The 19,061-nt window shown below is 43.8% G+C and overlaps 1 protein-coding gene across 3 annotated transcripts in view; it reads right to left on the bottom strand.

Annotated features, from left to right (window-relative positions):
* The window catches only part of PRDM15 (PR/SET domain 15), a 345,544-nt gene that overhangs the window by 180,945 nt on the left and 145,538 nt on the right, over positions 1 to 19,061 (bottom strand). For 2 of the 3 annotated variants that reach the window (XM_069202594.1, XM_069202595.1), the window contains one exon: positions 1,904 to 2,071. The exons of the other annotated variant lie outside the window; for it this stretch is intronic. In XM_069202594.1, the coding sequence (XP_069058695.1) occupies positions 1,904 to 2,071 (168 nt within the window). The remainder of the gene's footprint in view (positions 1 to 1,903; positions 2,072 to 19,061) is intronic. 3 annotated transcript variants of the gene reach the window in all.

The following is a 19,061-nucleotide window of genomic DNA, read 5'->3' on the forward strand; positions in this document are numbered from 1 at the left end:
CGTATATCCTTTTCTGAACTGCCCTTAACAGACCCATGGTGACTTTTTTAAGGGTCTTTCTGTTTTTCTCTGAAGTCCCCTGGTCACAGAATCATTTCCTCTTATGTGATCTCTTCTGAGATGTTAAAGAGGTGTCACTGTCTTCCTCAGAACTAGGAACATTTCATTGACTTAGCTTTTTCAAGCCACAGAAGCCTTGCCTCCCTATCCTTCAAGGTTCTGGTGGAAAAGGTGTGAAAGACTCTGCAGTCTTTTACCTTGTGCAGAGGGTAGAGACAGTACGGACAATCCTTGTTGGGGTCTTCAACATGAGCTCAGTGAGACTCTTCACTCAGTGTGAGCTAGAAAATCTGAGGGACTCAGCCTGTGTTTGGGAGTGTTCTAGAAGATGTTGTTGACTGATTGGCTGAGTTGGGTAATTTGAAAGGACATGGATAAGCTATTAAAGTGATTTTTCATTGCCATTATAGCTAATTATAATGTTATGGACAGCTTTATGATGGTACAGTGGGACTCCCTCTTTAAGGACGTGAATGATTCAAGCATGTGAATCCATGAAAGATCCAATACTGGAGAAATTAAATAATATTAATAGAACAATAAGGTGTATATAAATAAATAAGCAAAATGTAAAATTTGAACATTTTAAAGCATTCTATAAATGTGAAGAAATTTTAAATTGAAGGTTAAAAATTAGTTGGTATACTCATACTAAATTGTCAGAGCAGTCGAACAGAATGCAGTATGGACCATGGGTGGCCTCAATTGTATTAAAAAAAAGCTCCAACCTTCCCATTCATTATTTGATTTTTTTTAATATTAGATTTGTTTGTGAATTAAATACAATATTCCAATATTTGTGCATTTGTTTGACGATTGCTTGTTTCTGTATTTTTGTACATTGTTTTGCAGTGCAAATTGTTGGAATTCTCTATGCCAGGGTCCCCAGATATAAATTGTGAGTCATTGTGGGTCTCCGGATTCCAATAATGATACAATGGGAGTCCCTGTATGCCAGTAATGATTAAGTGGGGGTCCACAGAAGTCAAAAGGTTAGGAAACACTACCCTAGACTACTGATAGTGGGGAACAGGCATATCACAACACACCTGAAATATGAGTGTATGACAAAAACAAAATTTACCAGTCACTGTGACTTTGGTTACCAACAATGTAGTAAAAATAAATAAAAGCTTTCCAGAGTTCTCAGTTTACTGGTTTGCGACCTAAACAGACAACAGGATTACTGTTAACAAAAGCTAGTCTGCAGGATGTAAATGCTTTGAAATGTGAGGGGTTGTATGTTACCCCAGCAGGTGTTGGCATATTCTGGTTTTAATGGATGTCTTAAAAACGTCTGTTCTTCACTTACAAGTAAATAAATATTTGCCTTCTCTGAAGATATAGCACTGACTGGACGTTACATTTAATTGTTATTTACTGAGCCATGCTGTGTCTGGGTTTTTAACCCCTAGCGTAAGCTTTACTTCTCTCCCCCTGGACAGACAAGTGCCTGAAGGGAGAAATTAGGTTATACAAACTGGCAGTTTTGGCATCAGTGGTAAGCGCCAGGACCCACAGAGGAAACTTACTGCCCAGCAGCCTGACTGTGTGGGGACCTCTTACAATCTGAGTCTGCCCCAGGAACCCACAAAAAGGCATTACAAGAAGTTTGTTTTCATCCACAGGCCTTCCATGTCCCAGCAGTAGAGGTAAAGCACAACATTGCTTTGCTTACCAAACATGTAAGAGGCCTGGGGACCCAGCCAAACATCCTTCACTTACCTTCCATGTTATAACAGGACATCTCATCTTTCAGGTAACTGAGCTACTGAGCCAGCAAAATGTCATTTACTGACCTATGTGTGAGAGCTAAAGGAACAACGTAAGGTCTATAACTAACCTTGTAGGTGCCGGCGCTGGTGGTCCAGCATGACATCTTTCCTGTAGAACATTTTGCTGCATATCTCACAGGAAAACTTCTTGTCTCCATGTTTTTTCTTATGTTTTGAAAGATTACTATTTGTAGAGAAGAATCGGTAGCACATCTCGCACTGGAACGTTTTGTCATCTATTTGTGTAAGATGAAACGAAAGGAACAGTTTAAAGAATATTTTATAATTCCTTACTGGACACAAGACAGGAGCATGTGTCTAAGCTGCACACAAAAGACACCACAGGAAAAAGAATAAATCGAGGTTATCAGATTGACTATCACTATGCATAGCAATATCCATGTACTGGTCAACCAAACACCTGTTTTAATTACAAAATAGGAGCTGAGCCAGCTGCAAAAAAAAAAAAAAGAAATGGAACACATGGACAAATAAACCAACCTTCTCTGCTACTGCTCCAAGGTGCAAACTTTGCCTATCTTCTACACCAATCAATGTAAATATCTGTGTCCTACAGGTAATGAGTTGTAAATAAAAGGAGGTGACTGGTCTCCAGAGTGCAACAACAAAAATGTAAGCACTTTGGTCCTCTTAGGTACTGGTGTGACCTGCCACACACATGACCTTCATATCAAAAGAAAGGAGAAGAAAGGCAAAATCTTAAGAACCTCTAAATTTAGCAACAGAAGTGAGAAGTGGAAAATATTTCTCCCCTGGAAGAGGAGTTGCCTCTCTGGAGTCAAATTATGTTTCCTAACCTTTTTCAAGGAGGGAAAATCTTGGCACCAAAAGAAGCCGATTCACAACAGTAAGGCATTTGGGAAATTATTGGAAGGCTTCCCTCACTTAACCTTATATCTTCAGAATGAAGAGGTAGGCAGGAGGATAGAATGGTCACAGAGGATTGTCTATGAAACTGCAGAACAAAGGAGTCGTTTTGGCTTCAGATCAGCATACATATTAAAGTAGTATGGAGCTGTGCTTATCCACAGAAGGCCAGCTCTAGAAATCTGCGTGCAGAAAATTTACTTTGATTCAGCTGCCTCTTGATGTGGGGTCTAATAAGATCACAATAAAGTATGTTGGGCTATACATTGCTTATTCACATGACAAAAATACTGTTATTTTGTGGCTTAAAACGACTCGATATGTCAATGGACAAATGTTACTGTAGGAAAGACTGGGCTTTGCCCTGCAGAGGTGTATTCCAGAACAATTGTTTCCTTAAGGTTTGGAAAAATCCACATTAGAACCAAGACAAATAATTGTTGGCTCCACTTTGAGAATCTAAAGTTTTCCTTTAATCACAGGCCAAGGGCATCAAATGATCCGATGCAGCTCTCACAAGGAAGTAGAGGTCGCTAATGGTTGGTGGTGGTATTTTATGTGGGAACAAGCCATTCACCACTGGTGTCCAAGAGCACCAATCCTATTGTGCTCCATTTAGGCAAGGGAGTTACTCATGTTAGGCACTCCGCTATCAGAAGTAGACATGGTAAGTAATCTAAGCTTACTTGGAGGAGGTTAGAAAGTCAGATACCACACATTCCTTAAAAAATATCAAAAAGTAATATCCATACAGTGCTATAAGTCATTAATTTACAGCTTAACAAAAAGACTTGGTCATGCAATGCATGTAAGACACAAACTGAATGTGCTGTACTTTACTAGGTGTATTTAAAAGGGGAAATATGGTGCGCCAAGGAATTAGCTCAAAAGTTTATACACTAACTAATCTACATACGACGGTGCACTACTATGGGGAATACACTCTAACCCCAAATGCTGGCTGTGCAACCAGTCAGGCTATACATGTGCAATTTGTGGCACCCGTTGTTCTCAAGTATATGCCCCGGTGTAATGCTTCAACTTTTTAAACAAATACAGTACTCATATTTTTGCAAGCGCAGCCACTTACTCGAGATAGTGGTTATATTGATATACATGAAAAATATTAATCAAAGAGTCTTGTGTTCTTTATAATTTTGGGAGCCTGTTTTAATACTCTCTCTCCCACACTAATTAGTCCTTACATATCAATATCATAATCACACAAATCCAGTTTTATCAGTCCATCTCTTTCCAAATAGATAAGAAATGCGAGAGTCGTTCCATCAGGTCCACAATCCATTCTGTTTGAACATAAATGTTCCCAAAGTCCTTGTCAACACCTTAAGTTCAGGTAAGACTCCATAGTGAAACAAAAATTATCCAAGTTCTTTGTAACGACCTTACAGCCAACACGTGTTTCATCACTTGACTTCCTCAGGGCTGGAATCTAGTCGCTTCATTTAAATAGTAAATCTCAGATAATCCAAAAAACAACCTATTCCAAGTCAAATTCCAGTTTATTAACACTCCCGCTGTCACACTTGTACTATAGCCTATCCTTTCCTCGGCTCAATTAAGATTCACCAGTGTTCACCCTCAAAGACAGTTGAGCCGATTAAATCCCGTTTGCGCTCCTCTAGAGTTGTTGCAAACTCACACAGAGAGCCGCCGTGTACGGCGTTCTCCCTCGCCCTCCATTAAAGACTTATCCGGCATTGTAACAAATGAAAGACTAATCTCCAGGTAATGCGCTAAAAATAAACAAACTGAATGTGGTAGCATCATCTAAGCCAGAGATGCAAATCCAAAATGTTTAATAGCATTGACACCCTGGGCACGAGACTGTCTGTGACACTGGTCTAATGTTCAACGTTGTCCTAGTGGTCTGTTCACAAATTAAAAGGAGGCATTCATGATGGTTTTCCAAGAATATTCATGGTCTCAGTCATGGGGAAGAAAGAAAACAATATTAAAATCTTATGAGCATATCTATGTCACTTTGTGTCAATGCACTCTGGTTTAGCAGTGAACAAGCCAATGGTTGAAACTTCAGCAACTAAGCTGTCAGTTTTAAATAAATGGTAACATCTCAGTACCCAGAAATAATTCAAGTTTCTAAGGGCAGTAAGGATTTCATTAGGCTTGTTGTGGTTTCATGGGGCAGCACTCACTAACACATTCCCACAGGCATACCACAGTAGGAGCCCATATATCAAATTAGCCAATAAAAGTCAAGATTTTCAAGTGATTTGGGCTCACAATGCACTAAAGGCACCTTATGAAGCTCAACATTTATTTTGTCAGCAAGGGACTATCTGTAACTAGAAAGGACAACAACTCAGAAACTCAAGAGCTGGAGAGAGGTTCCAAGTGTTTACAGAATTAGAGATCACAACTCGAATCGAAGGGAGCATGTCCTACATCTGTTCAAAACCTACAGTCCTCTCAAGGACTTGAAAAGGGTAAATACTACTGTTTAGGGGTGCCAGTGGGGATGGAGTAGGTTTACTAGTGATGTAGGAAAGCATCTATGCAGTTCATGAAAGGGCAATGCTAGTCTCTGGCCTTTGACTTGCTTTCAGGGCAGCGGGGCTGCCAGGGGGCCCTTCTGAGTAGTCTTAGTTACTTCAGAAGTCCTCCATACATCTCTTCAGTCATTCAGATCTTTTGCGGGCCATGTAGTGTTCAGGTCACCTTTTCTCCTTAGAAGGCATTCAATCTCTTCACCTCCCATAGAGCACAGCAGAAAGAGCCTCTAGGAATTGAAGTTCATCCCAAAACCAATGGGACGCAAACAGGCCAGCTGCACACCAGCAAAGGTTCTATCACTGGAAACACATCTGCTCTTTGTTAGTGCGGAGATTCTCCTTGATGTTCAGATAAGTAACTGTTACTTGTCCAAGAGGGGTTGTAGTAACCCACATTTTGTGGCCAGAGCAGGAAGTTAGGATTGAACTATGGTCTGTTTCATTCAAAGTGTTCGGAGTTAGAAGAAGTGCTGTTTCCTATTTTTTGATATCCTGCTTTCACAGGTTTCTGCAGCAGGGATACCCAGCTTAGACCAGTTAGGACTTGTGGATGTGCATTAATCACAGGCACAGCCCACAGAAGGCCGCCATTGCTTGGAGACAGCAAGCAACATAGGAAGCAAAGGTAGGTTAGAGCAACCTTCCCCAATCTAGAGCTAAGCATTTTTTCCAGCAGAGAGATATGGGTGCATGAAGGTGCACGAGTCACGTTCCCCAAGGACAAAAGCACATTCAGCAGGAAGTTACACACACGCACAATGCAAGCTTATCAGACACATTCCATACAAGGCAATAAACTGGATGGATCATTAATAGGGTGAACTAATCAGCAGTCTCCTTAAAGAAGTACAGGTAAAATTAAACAGAACTATAATCAAGCTGTCATCATCTTTGCCAGTCACCAGTACCTAGGATGAGAGTGCAGCAAAAATCTTCTCTTGTGGGAGTTCTCTTGAGATGACGTCCTGTCAGTAGGGCAAAAACAAGGAGACCCTCCAGGAAACTCAGACTGTGGCATTCACGTGAGGAAAAGTGCAGGTGATAAGAAAAATGCACAGGACTCTGAGCCACAGTTTTTCCAAGACACGCAGAGGATTTACATCCCGGTAGTACTTCCCAGATCAAAGTGTCAGACTCTAGGTAGTCTGGCATCTACTTTAGAAAAACACCTGAAAAGGCTGCCTACGTGCTCATTAAATGTGCTCCACAGTCATAAGCCCTTGTGATGCCAACAGTCAATCAGAGCTTTAAGTTTGGTCACAAACAGGACCTGAAACATCTTAAGCCCCAAATAAAGACATAGCATACCTCCTCAATTACACTGTACTGCTGCTTTCTGGGCTGTAACTAGTGACTGCTGAATGTTTCTTGACCCTCTTGAGTTGACACCAACTTCCTTGTAGGAATTGGTAGTCTGTACAATAAAGAGCTGATAGTAGTAGTTTTAAAAACCGGTGTCTGGCAAATCCTTCCAGGATGTTCATACATTCTAACACTCAGCATTTCAGATAACCTCTAAGGGGACTATACAGTTTTGCTAAATCCTATCTGTAGCTTAAACAGCTTCCACTTGGGGCAGGATTGTGGGAACCCCACAGTCTAGCCCTTACTGGGCTTTTTCTTCCAGGATCCCATCTTTCTGCTATTCATCTTTTTCCCCAAGACCGAGACAGAGGGCGTCCCCCTGCAACACAGCCATTACCTTGTACTGGTGCATAAAGGCATTTTACCAGCTGTGTATGCAACACATACCTACCCTAGACCAGCTACCAAATGGTGAAACAGCCTCTAAAATGTGGCTAAGGAATTCTTTCTTTCAAAGGGTATAACCCCGAAGAACAAGTTACTTACCTTCGGTAAAGCCTTATCTGGTAGAAACTCTACCTAGCCACATATTTCTTACCTTAGAATATTCCCCAGGCATCAGACTGGATACGGAAAATCTTGAGCAATACTTCTGCACACAAGTAGGCGGCGTTGCTCAGCTCTATGTCAGATTGTAAGTGTGAGGTGCCTATATAGGCACTACCCCAGTGCGGCGGACATCAGTTTCTTTTCATTACTCTTTCTGCACAAGAAGCATGGAGCCACATCAGAAGGTCGATTTCAAAAGTGTGCTGAAAGCAGGAACTTTTTATGTGGAAAAAACAGTTCACAGAAATGGGGAGGTGGGGAGGTTGGGAGGGTCAGTAAGGAATCTGCAGCTAGAGTCTCTACCAAATAAGCAGTACTGAAGGTCAGAGACTTGCTCATCTGACAGAGACTTGTATTCGCAAATGTCTTACCGAAGAATAGATAAAGCAATACCTCCTCAGAGGAAGGTCTGCAAAATGAAAAACAAAAAGTCCTGGAGGACCAAAATGGCAAAGTGCCCATCACAATGGACCTGACTGTCAAAACAGTAGTGTTTGGTGAATGTGTGCCATAGTGGCTACAACATAGCTTGACAGATGTCCAGGATCAAAACTCTGCAAGCTAACACAGTGGTTGCAGCTTTGACTCCGGGGAATGAGCCAGTCAGCCCTCAGGAGATTTGCTTCTTGGCTAATGGGTGGCAAATACCATATTGTTCTGTCCCCCTCCTCACTTGGCTGACTGCTGACATTACGCCTTCTGTCCCACTATATTTGTTGTTCAGTAATTTGCTGAAAATATATATATATATGTAAAATGTCACTTACCCAGTGTACATCTGTTCGTGGCATTAGTCGCTGCAGATTCACATGCTGTGCACATCCCGCCATCTGGTGTTGGGCTCGGAGTGTTACAAGTTGTTTTTCTTCGAAGAAGTCTTTTTTCGAGTCACGAGACCGAGGGACTCCTCCCATTTCGACTCCATTGCGCATGGGCGTCGACTCCATCTTAGATTGTTTTCCCCGCAGAGGGTGAGGTAGGAGTTGTGTATGCTAGTAATAGTGCCCATGCAATGGAGTGAATACGTATGTACATAATGAAGTTTAAAGTAATATATTTACAAATTTACAAATGTTCAAGATCAACTTCTAAACGGCTACAGGCTCCCGGGGAGACGGGTGGGCGCATGTGAATCTGCAGCGACTAATGCCACGAACAGATGTACACTGGGTAAGTGACATTTTCCGTTCGATGGCATGTGTAGCTGCATATACACATGCTGTGCATAGACTAGTAAGCAGATATCTCCCCAAAAGCGGTGGTTCAGCCTGTAGGAGTTGAAGTTGTTTGAAATAATGTTCGTAGTACAGCTTGTCCTACTGTGGCTTGTTGTGCCGTTAACACATCTACACAGTAGTGTTTGGTAAATGTATGAGGCGTAGACCATGTTGCTGCCTTACATATTTCGTTCATTGGAATATTTCCTAGAAAGGCCATGGTAGCACCTTTTTTCTGGTTGAGTGTGCCTTTGGTGTAATAGGCAGCTCTCTCTTTGCTTTAAGATAGCAGGTTTGAATACACTTAACCATCCATCTAGCAATGCCTTGTTTAGAAATTGGATTCCCTGTATGAGGTTTTTGGAAAGCAATAAATAGTTGTTTTGTTTTTCGAATTAGTTTTGTTCTGTCAATGTAGTACATTAGTGCTCTTTTGATGTCTAATGTATGCAGTGCTCTTTCAGTTACAGAATCTGGCTGTGGGAAGAACACTGGTAATTCTACCATTTGATTCAAGTGGAACGGTGAGATCACTTTTGGTAAAAATTTTGGATTTGTCCGTAGAACTACTTTATGCTTGTGTATTTGAATAAATGGTTCTTGTATGGTAAATGCTTTAATTTCACTCACTCTTCTTAGAGATGTGATGGCAATCAAAAATGCAACTTTCCATGTTAAATATTGCATTTCACAAGAGCTCAAAAGGTGGACCCATGAGTCGTGTTAAGACAATGTTGAGGTTCCATGAAGGAACTGGTGGTGTTCGTGGTGGTATAATTCTCTTTAGGCCTTCCATAAATGCTATTATGACTGGTATCCTAAATAATGAAGTTGAGTGCGTAATTTGCAGGTAGGCTGAAATTGCGGTCAGATGTATCTTTATTGAAGAGAAAGCTAGCTTTGACTTTTGCAATTGTAGTAGGTATCCTACTATATCTTTGGCAGATGCGTGTAAGGGTTGAATTTGATTATTATGGCAGTAATAAACAAATCTTTTCCCCTTATTTGCATAGCAGTGTCTAGTGGTAGGTTTCCTAGCTTGTCTTATGACCTCCATACATTCTTGTGTGAGGTCTAAGTGTCCGAATTCTAGGATTTCAGGAGCCAAATTGCTAGATTCAGCGATGCTGGATTTGGATGTCTGATCTGTTGTTTGTGTTGTGTTAACAGATCTGGTCTGTTTGGTAGTTTGACATGAGGTACTACTGAGAGGTCTAGTAATGTTGTGTACCAAGGTTGTCTTGCCCATGTCGGTGCTATTAGTATGAGTTTGAGTTTGTTTTGACTCAATTTGTTTACTAGATATGGAAGGAGTGGGAGAGGGGGAAAAGCGTAAGCAAATATCCCTGACCAGCTCATCCATAACGCATTGCCCCGAGACTTATCTTGTGGGTACCTGGATGCGAAGTTTTGGCATTTTGAGTTTTGTTTTGTTGCAAATAGATCTATTTGTGGTGTTCCCCACATCTGGAAGTAAGTGTTTAGTATTTGGGGGTGAATCTCCCATTCGTGGATCTGTTGGTGATCCCGAGAGAGATTGTCTGCTAACTGGTTCTGAATTCCTGGAATAAATTGTGCTATTAGGCGAATGTGGTTGTGAATTGCCCAATGCCATATTTTCTGTGTTAGGAGACACAACTGTGTCGAGTGTGTGCCTCCCTGTTTGTTTAGGTAATACATTGTTGTCATGTTGTCTGTTTTGACAAGAATGTGTTTGTGTCTTATTATGGGTTGAAATGCTTTGAGCGCTAGAAATACCGCTAACAGTTCTAAGTGATTTATGTGAAACTGTTTTTGCTGTATGTCCCATTGTCCTTGGATGCTGTGTTGATTGAGGTGTGCTCCCCACCCTATCATGGAAGCATCTGTTGTTATTACGTATTGTGGCACTGGGTCTTGGAAAGGCCGCCCTTGGTTTAAATTTATACTGTTCCACCATTGAAGCGAGATGTATGTTTGGCGGTCTATCAACACCAGATCTAGAAGCTGACCCTGTGCTTGTGACCATTGTGATGCTAGGCACTGTTGTAAGGGCCGCATGTGCAACCTTGCGTTTGGGACAATGGCTATGCATGAAGACATCATGCCTAGTAGTTTCATCACCAGTTTGACTTGTATCTTTTGATTTGGATACATGGTCTGTATCACATTGTGAAATGTGTGAACTCTTTGTGGACTTGGAGTGGCAATCCCTTTTGCTGTGTTGATTGTTGCTCCTAAGTATTGCTGTGTTTGACACAGCAGAAGGTGTGACTTTGTGTAATTGATTGAGAAACCTAGTTTGTGGAGGATTTCTATGACATATTTTGTGTGTTGTGAACACCGTCTTAGCGTGTTGGTTTTGATTAACCAATCGTCTAGGTACGGGAACACATGTATTTGCTGCCTTCTGATATGTGCAGCTACTACTGCTAGGCATTTTGTAAAAACTCTTGGTGCAGTTGTTATTCCGAATGGCAACACTTTGAATTGGTAATGTATCCCTTGGAATACAAACCTTAGGTACTTTCTGTGTGAAGGATGTATTGGTATATGGAAATATGCATCCTTTAGGTCTAGTGTTGTCATGTAGTCTTGTTGTTTGAGCAGTGGGATTACGTCTTGTAATGTAACCAGGTGAAAGTGATCTGATTTGATGTAGGTATTTAATGTCTCCTTATTATTACAGCTGTGTTGACAGTTCTAGCAGCTGTGACTGCAGCATCCATTGCTGACCGTATCTGATTATTGGAGATACCCTGTCCTTCTTCTACTACTTGCTGCGTTCTTTTTTGGAACTCCTTGGGTAAATGTTCAATAAGGTGTTGCATCTCATCCCAATGGGCCCTATCATATCTGGCTAGCAAAGCTTGCGAATTTGCAATACGCCACTGGTTTGCTGCCTGTGCCGCCACCCTTTTGCCTGCAGCATCGAATTTTCGACTTTCTTTATCTGGAGGTGGTGCATCTCCTGAAGTATGAGAGTTGGCTCTTTTGCGCGCTGCTCCCACTACAACAGTCTGGTGTTGGCTGTTGTGTAATGTACACTGGGTCTGTTGGTGGCGGTTTAGATTTTTTATCTACTCTTGGAGTAACGGCTCTCCCTTTAACAGGCTCCTCAAACACTTGTTTGGAGTGTTTTAGCATTCCGGGTAGCATAGGAAGACTCTGATATTGGCCGTGTGTGGACGACAGTTTATTAAAAAGAAAGTCGTCTTCAATGGGCTCTGAATGAAGGCTGACATTATGAAATGCAGCTGCTCTTGACACCACCTGTGCGTAGCCTGTACTATCCTCTGGTGGCGATGGTTTAGCTGGATAGCATTCTGGACTATTATCTGACACTGGTGCGTCATAAAGGTCCCATGCGTCAGGGTCATCTTGACTCATTCCTGTATGAGTTGGGGATTGCATCATTGGTGGAGTGGCTACCGGTGATGGTTGCGGAGAGTGATGTGGGGATGGTGGCGGTGTTACTTGTTTAGCCACCTTTGCGTGTGGCTGTTTGTCTTTGTCTTGGAAGGCAAGCTTGCGTTTCATTTTGACTGGAGGAAGAGTGCTGATCTTCCCTGTATCTTTTTGAATAAAGAGCCGTCTTTGTGTGTGATCTGGCTCTATTGCCTGTAATTCCTGTCCAAATCTATGTGTCTTAATTTGTGTAGACAGTCCTTGTTCCTCAGTGTAGGAACTTGTTTTCGGTTCCGAGGCCGGATATTTCGGTACGAAACCTTTTCGGCTGCTTTTTTCAGCTCCGACGAAACCTTTTTTACTTTCGGCGTCGTGCTCTCTCGGTGCCGACCCGTTTAGGTGCCGCTGTCTCGTGCCAAATCTTCTCTGAGCCACTATCTCGGGCCCGAGATTGCTGTGTGCCGGTATCTCGACCGGAGTCGGATGACTTCGACACCAGCTCGCCCTTTTTCGGTGCCGATGAACGGTCACCTACTTTTCGGGTTAAGCCATGGCCTGTTGGGGGTGGCGTCCCCTGGGCTTTAGCGCTTTTCTCGTGAGTTCTTGGTTTCGACGTCTTACTCACGGTTTTCGGCGTTTCCTCGGGATCAACCTCCTCAGAGTCCGACTCCTGGGTGGAGAATGTTTCTTCCTCCTCCTCGAAACGCTCTTGTCCTGTCGGCGCCGACGCCATTTGCAGTCTTCTTGCTCTTCGGTCCCGGAGTCTTCCTGGACCGAAACGCTCGACAGGCCTCACAAGTATCCTCCTTGTGTTCTGGTGACAAACACAAGTTACAGACCAGATGTTGATCTGTATATGGATACTTGTTATGGCATTTTGGACAGAAGCGAAATGGGGTCCGTTCCATCAGCCTTGAAGAGACACGTGGCCGGGCCGACCAGTCCCCGACGGGGATGGAAGAAAACCCCGAAGGGCCACCGGAGTTCTTCTTAATTCGGTGTCGATCTGTTGTAACTAACCCGATACCGAACGCAAACAATACCGACGATTTTTCCGAGATTCTAACTAACTTTCCGACCCGAAACACGGAGCGAAAAGGAACACGTCCGAACCCGATGGCGGAAAAAAAACAATCTAAGATGGAGTCGACGCCCATGCGCAATGGAGTCGAAATGGGAGGAGTCCCTCGGTCTCGTGACTCGAAAAAAGACTTCTTCGAAGAAAAACAACTTGTAACACTCTGAGCCTAACACCAGATGGCGGGATGTGCACAGCATGTGTATCTGCAGCTACACATGCCATCGAACATATATATATATGGAAAATGTCACTTACCCAGTGTACATCTGTTTGTGGCATGAGACGCTGCAGATTCACATGCTGTGCATTATCCTGCCATCTAGTGTTGGGCTCGTAGTGTTACAAGTTGTTTTTCTTCGAAGAAGTCTTTTTGAGTCACGAGATTGAGTGACTCCTCCCTTTCGGCTCCATTGTGCATGGGCGTCGACTCCATCTTAGATAGTTTTTCCCGCAGAGGGTGAGGTAGGAGTTGTGTATATAGTAAAGGTGCCCATGCAATGGAGTAAGTATGTATGTACATAATGTGTATAAAAGTGATATATATTTACAAATGTATAAATGTACAAGTTTCATCAATTTATAATGTACAATTTTCATCAACTTATAACGGCTACAGGCTCCCGGGGAGGCGGGAGAGCGCATGTGAATCTGCAGCGTCTCATGCCACGAACAGATGTACACTGGGTAAGTGACATTTTCCGTTCAATGGCATGTGTAGCTGCAGATACACATGCTGTGCATAGACTAGTAAGCAGTTATCTCCCCAAAAGCGGTGGCTTAGCCTGTAGGAGTTGAAGTTGTCTGAAATAATGTTCGTAATACAGCCTGTCCTACTGTGGCTTGTTGTGTTGTTAACACATCTACACAGTAATGTTTTGTGAATGTATGAGGCGTAGACCATGTGGCTGCCTTACAGATTTCTGTCATAGGTATATTTCCTAGAAAGGCCATTGTGGCACCTTTCTTCCTAGAGGAGTGTGCCTTTGGCGTAATAGGTAGATCTCTTTTTGCCTTAATATTGCAGGTCTGAATACATTTCACTATCCATCTGGCAATGCTTTGTTTGGACATAGGATTTCCTGTATGCGGTTTTTGGAAGGCTACAAACAATTGTTTTGTTTTGCGAAATTGTTTTGTTCTATCAATATAGTACATTATTGCTCTTTTAATGTTTAACGTATGTAATGCTCTTTCAGCTATTGAGTCTGGTTGTGGAAAAAAAGACTGGGAGTTCCACTGTTTGGTTTAGGTGGAACAGTGATATAACATTTGGTAAGAATTTGGGATTTGTACGGAGAACCACTTTATGTTTATGTATTTGTATAAAGGGTTCTTGTATAGTGAATGCTTGTATTTCACTTACTCTTCTAAGAGATGTGATAGCTATTAGGAAGGCTAAGAGTGCATGTGTTCAAATGGTGGACCCATGAGTCGTGTTAATACAATATTGAGGTTCCACGAGGGAACTGGTGGTGTTCTCGGGGGTATGATTCTTTTTAAACCCTCCATAAATGCTTTGATGACTGGGATTCTAAAGAGTGATGTTGAATGTGTAATCTGCAGATAGGCAGATATTGCTGTGAGATGTATTTTAATGGAAGAAAAAGCTAGTTTAGATTTTTGTAAGTGTAGTAAGTAGCTTACAATGTTTTTTGCGGAAGCATGTAGCGGTTAAATTTGATTATTATGGCAGTAATAAACAAATCTTTTCCATTTGTTTGCGTAACAATGTCATGTAGTAGGTTTTCTAGCTTGTTTAATGACCTCCATACATTCTTGTGTAAGGTCTAAATGTCCAAATTCTAAGACTTCAGGAGCCAGATTGCTAGATCGAGCAATGCTGGATGTGGGTGTCTGATCTGTCGTTTGTGTTGAGTTAACAGATCTGGTCTGTTTGGTAGTTTGATATGAGGTACTACTGATAGGTCTAGTAGTGTTGTGTACCACGGGTGGCGAGCCCAGGTTGGTGCTATTAGTATTAGTTTGAGTTTGAGTTTGTTTTGACTCAATTTGTTTACCAGATACGGAAGGAGTGGGAGAGGGGGAAAAGCGTAAGCAAATATCCCTGACCAGCTCATCCATAACGCATTGCCCCTGGAGTATGGGTGTGGATACCTGGACACGAAGTTTTGGCATTTTGCGTTTTCTTTTGTTGCAAATAGGTCTATTTCTGGAATTCCCCAGCGTAGAAATTAAGTTTTTAGTATCTGGGGATGAATTTCCCATTCGTGTGTTTGTTGGTGATCTCGACTGAGATTGTCGGCTAACTGGTTTTGAATCCCTGGGATATACTGTGCTATTAGGCGAATGGGATTGTGAATTGCCCAATGCCAAATTTGTTGTGCTAAAAGACACAGTTGTGATGAGTGTGTCCCTCCCTGTTTGATTAGGTAATACATTGTTGTCATGTTGTCTGTTTTGACAAGAATGTGTTTGTGGGCTATTAGCGGTTGAAATGCTTTCAATGCCAGAAACACTGCTAACAGCTCTAGATGATTTATATGCAGTTGCCTTTGTTGAGCGTTCCATTGTCCCTGTATACTGTGCTGGTTGAGGTGTGCCCCCCACCCTATCATGGAAGCATCTGTTGTGATAACGTATTGAGGCACAGGGTCTTGGAATGGCCGCCCTTGGTTTAAATTTATAGGGTTCCACCATTGAAGCGAGGAGTGTGTTTGGCGGTCTATCAACACTAGATCTTGAGGTTGACCCTGTGCTTGTGTCCATTGTGTTGCTAGGCACCGTTGTAAGGGCTGCATGTGAAGTCTTGCGTTTGGGACAATGGCTATGCATGAAGACATCAGGCCTAGAAGTTTCATTACAAACCTCACTTGATAGTGTTGGTTTGGGTGCATGTTTAGTATAACATTTTGGAAGGCTTGTACCTTTTGTGGACTTGGAGTGTCAATCCCTTTTTGTGTGTTGATTGTTGCTCCTAAATATTGTTGTATTTGACAAGGTTGTAGATGTGATTTTTGGTAGTTTATAGAGAACCCTAGTTTGTGAAGGGTTTCTATTACGTATTTGGTGTGTAGAAGACACTGTTGCTGAGTGCTGGTTTTTATTAACCAATCGTCTAAGTAAGGGAATACATGCATGTACTGTCTCCTGATATGAGCAGCTACTACTGCAAGGCATTTTGTGAATACCCTTGGTGCTGTTGTTATCCCGAACTTTAACACTTTGAATTGGTAATGCACGCCTTGGATTACAAACCTCAAGTATTTCCTGTGGGAAGGATGTATGGGTATGTGGAAGTAAGCATCCTTGAGATCTAATGTTGACATGTAGTCCTGTTGTTTGAGCAAGGGAATCACGTATTGAAGTGTCACCATGTGAAAATGATCTGATTTGATGTAAAGATTTAGGAGGTGATTCTACCGCCAAAGTTCCGCCGGCAGAATACCGCTACGTGGTCAGAAGACCGCCGCGGTAATTCTGAGTTTCCCGCTGGGCTGGCGGGCGACCGCCAGAAGGCCGCCCGCCAGCCCAGCGGGAAACCCCTTCCCACAAGGATGCCGGCTCCGAATGGAGCCGGCGGAGTGGGAAGGGTGCGACGGGTGCAGTTGCACCCGTCGCGATTTTCAGTGTCTGCTATGCAGACACTGAAAATCTTAGTGGGGCCCTGTTAGGGGGCCCCACAACACCCGTTACCGCCAGCCAGGTTCTGGCGGTCAAAACCCCCAGAACCAGGCTGGCGGTAAGGGGGTCGGAATCCCCATGGCGGCGCTGCCTGCAGCGCCGCCATGGAGGATTCCTCAGGGCAGCGGGAAACCGGCGGGACACCGCCGGTTTTCCGTTTCTGACGGCGGCTGTACCGCCGCGGTCAGAATGCCCTGGGATGCACCGCCAGCCTGTTGGCGGTGCATCCGCGGTCGTTGGGTCAGAATGACCCCCTTAGTGTTCTGAGGTCTAATATGGGTCTCCGTGTTTTGTCCTTTTTTGGAATTAGGAAATACAGGGAGTAAACACCTGTTCCTTTTTGATGGTTGGGTACCAGTTCTATTGCTTCTTTTTGTAACAAAGCTTGGACTTCTAGTTGTAACAGATCTAAGTGTTGTTTGGAAATATTGTGTGCTCTTGAAGGCACATTTGGTGGCAAATGTAGGTATTCTATGCCATAACCATGTTGGATAATGGCTAGGACCCACGCGTCTGTAGTTATGTGTTCCCAATTTTTGTAATAATCTGTGAGTCTCCCCCCCACTGGTGTTGTGTGGTGGGGGTTTGGGACGTTTAGTTTTTGGGGTTTTTGGGCTTTGGAATTTCCCTCTTGTTTTAGGGAACTGTCCACCTCTATATTGTCCCCGAAAACCTCCTCTTTGATATTGACCCTGGTATGTGGGTCTGGCTTGTGAGGTGGAAGGCTCTGTAGTCTGGGCACGAAACCCCCCTCTAAAGTGCGGCTTCCTAAAAGTGCCTCTGCTCTGTGGGGAGTAGAGCGCGCCCATGGCTTTGGCCGTATCAGTGTCTTTCTTCAGTTTGTCTATTGCTGTGTCCACCTCCGGCCCAAACAATTGTTGTCCGTTGAAAGGCATATTCAGCACAGCCTGCTGAATTTCTGGCTTAAATCCGGAGGTTCGTACCCACGCGTGTCTCCGAATGGTTACCGCCATGTTTACTGTTCTGGCTGCCGTGTCTGCTGAGTCCACAGCCGACCTTATTTGGTTGTTGGAGATAGTTTGGCCCTCCTCGACAACCTGTTGAGCACGTTTCTGGAACTCTTTGGGAAGGTGTTGAATGAAATGTTGCATTTCGTCCCAATGTGCCCTGTCGTATCTTGCCAGTAGAGCTTGCGCATTGGCAATTCGCCATTGATTGGCTGCCTGTGCTGCCACCCTTTTGCCTGCCGCATCGAATTTCCGACTTTGTCGGGTGGTGGTGCGTCTCCAGAAGTTTGTGAGTTTGCCCTTTTCCGGGCTGCTCCTACTACCACTGAATCAGGAGTTAACTGTTGTGTAATGTACACCGGGTCCGTAGGGGGAGGTTTATATTTCTTCTCCACCCTAGGTGTGATGGCTCTGCTCTTGACTGGGTCTTGAAACACCTGTTTGGCGTGTTTTAATATGCCTGGTAGCATTGGCAAACTTTGGTATTGGCTGTGCGTAGATGACAGGGTATTGAACAAGAAGTCATCTTCTATGGGCTCTGCATGCAATGCTACGTTATTAAAAGTAGCTGCCCTGGAAACCACCTGCATGTAAGCAGTACTGTCCTCAGGTGGTGATGGTCTTGCCGGGTAGCAATCCGGACTATTATCTGAGACCGGTGCATCGTACAGATCCGATGCATCCGGGTCATCTTGGCTCATCCCTGCGTGCGTTGGTGACTGCATCATTGGGGGTGTTGCTACTGGGGACAGATGTGGCGAGTGTGGCGGCGATGGCTGTGGAGAACACTGTGGTGGTGTTTTTTCCTTAGCCACTTTAGCTTTTGGCTGCATTTCCGCCTCATGGAATGCGAGCTTCCACTTCATCTTAATTGGAGGAGAGTTCGGATTTTCCCAGTGTCTTTTTGTATATGGAGCCTCCTCTGGGTATGGTCTGGCTCTCCCATGCCCAGTTCTTGTTCAAACCTGTGGCCTTGTAATTGTGAGGAAAGGCCCTGTTCTTCTGTATAGGAGCTGTGTTTCGGCTCCGAGGCTGCGTGTTTCGGCACCGAAACCTTTTCGGCAGTCATTTTCGGCACCGAAGAAACCTTTTTGGTTTCGGGGTTCCGACCTCTCAGTGCCGAGTCTGTTCGGGGCCGGTATCTCGACCGGAGTCAGATGTCTTCTGCTGGTGGGAGAGGCCTTTTTCGGTGCCGATGTTTGGTCACCGTGCTTTCGGGTAAAGCTATGGCCTGTTGGCGGTGGCGTGCCCTGGGCCTTCATGATTTTCAAGTGAGTTTTTGCCGGGGCTGGTTTTCTCACGGTTTGTTGCCTCGTCGGCTGCTCACTCTCGGGCTCGTCCAAGTCCGAATCTGGAATGGAGAATGTCTCCTCTTCTTCGACGTCGGGATGTCCAGCCAGTGTTGACGCCATTTGAAGTCTTCGAGCTCTACGATCCCGCAGTATCTTCTTGGATCGAAATGCCCGACAGGCCTCGCACGTATCCTCTTTGTTTTCGGGGGACAAAAACAGAATACAGACCAAGTGTTGGTCTGTATAAGGATACTTAGCGTGGCATTTGGGGCAGAAGCGGAATGGGGTCCGTTCCATGAGCCTTGA

Source organism: Pleurodeles waltl, chromosome 8, assembly GCF_031143425.1.
Source record: "Pleurodeles waltl isolate 20211129_DDA chromosome 8, aPleWal1.hap1.20221129, whole genome shotgun sequence".
Lineage (NCBI taxonomy): Eukaryota > Metazoa > Chordata > Amphibia > Caudata > Salamandridae > Pleurodeles > Pleurodeles waltl.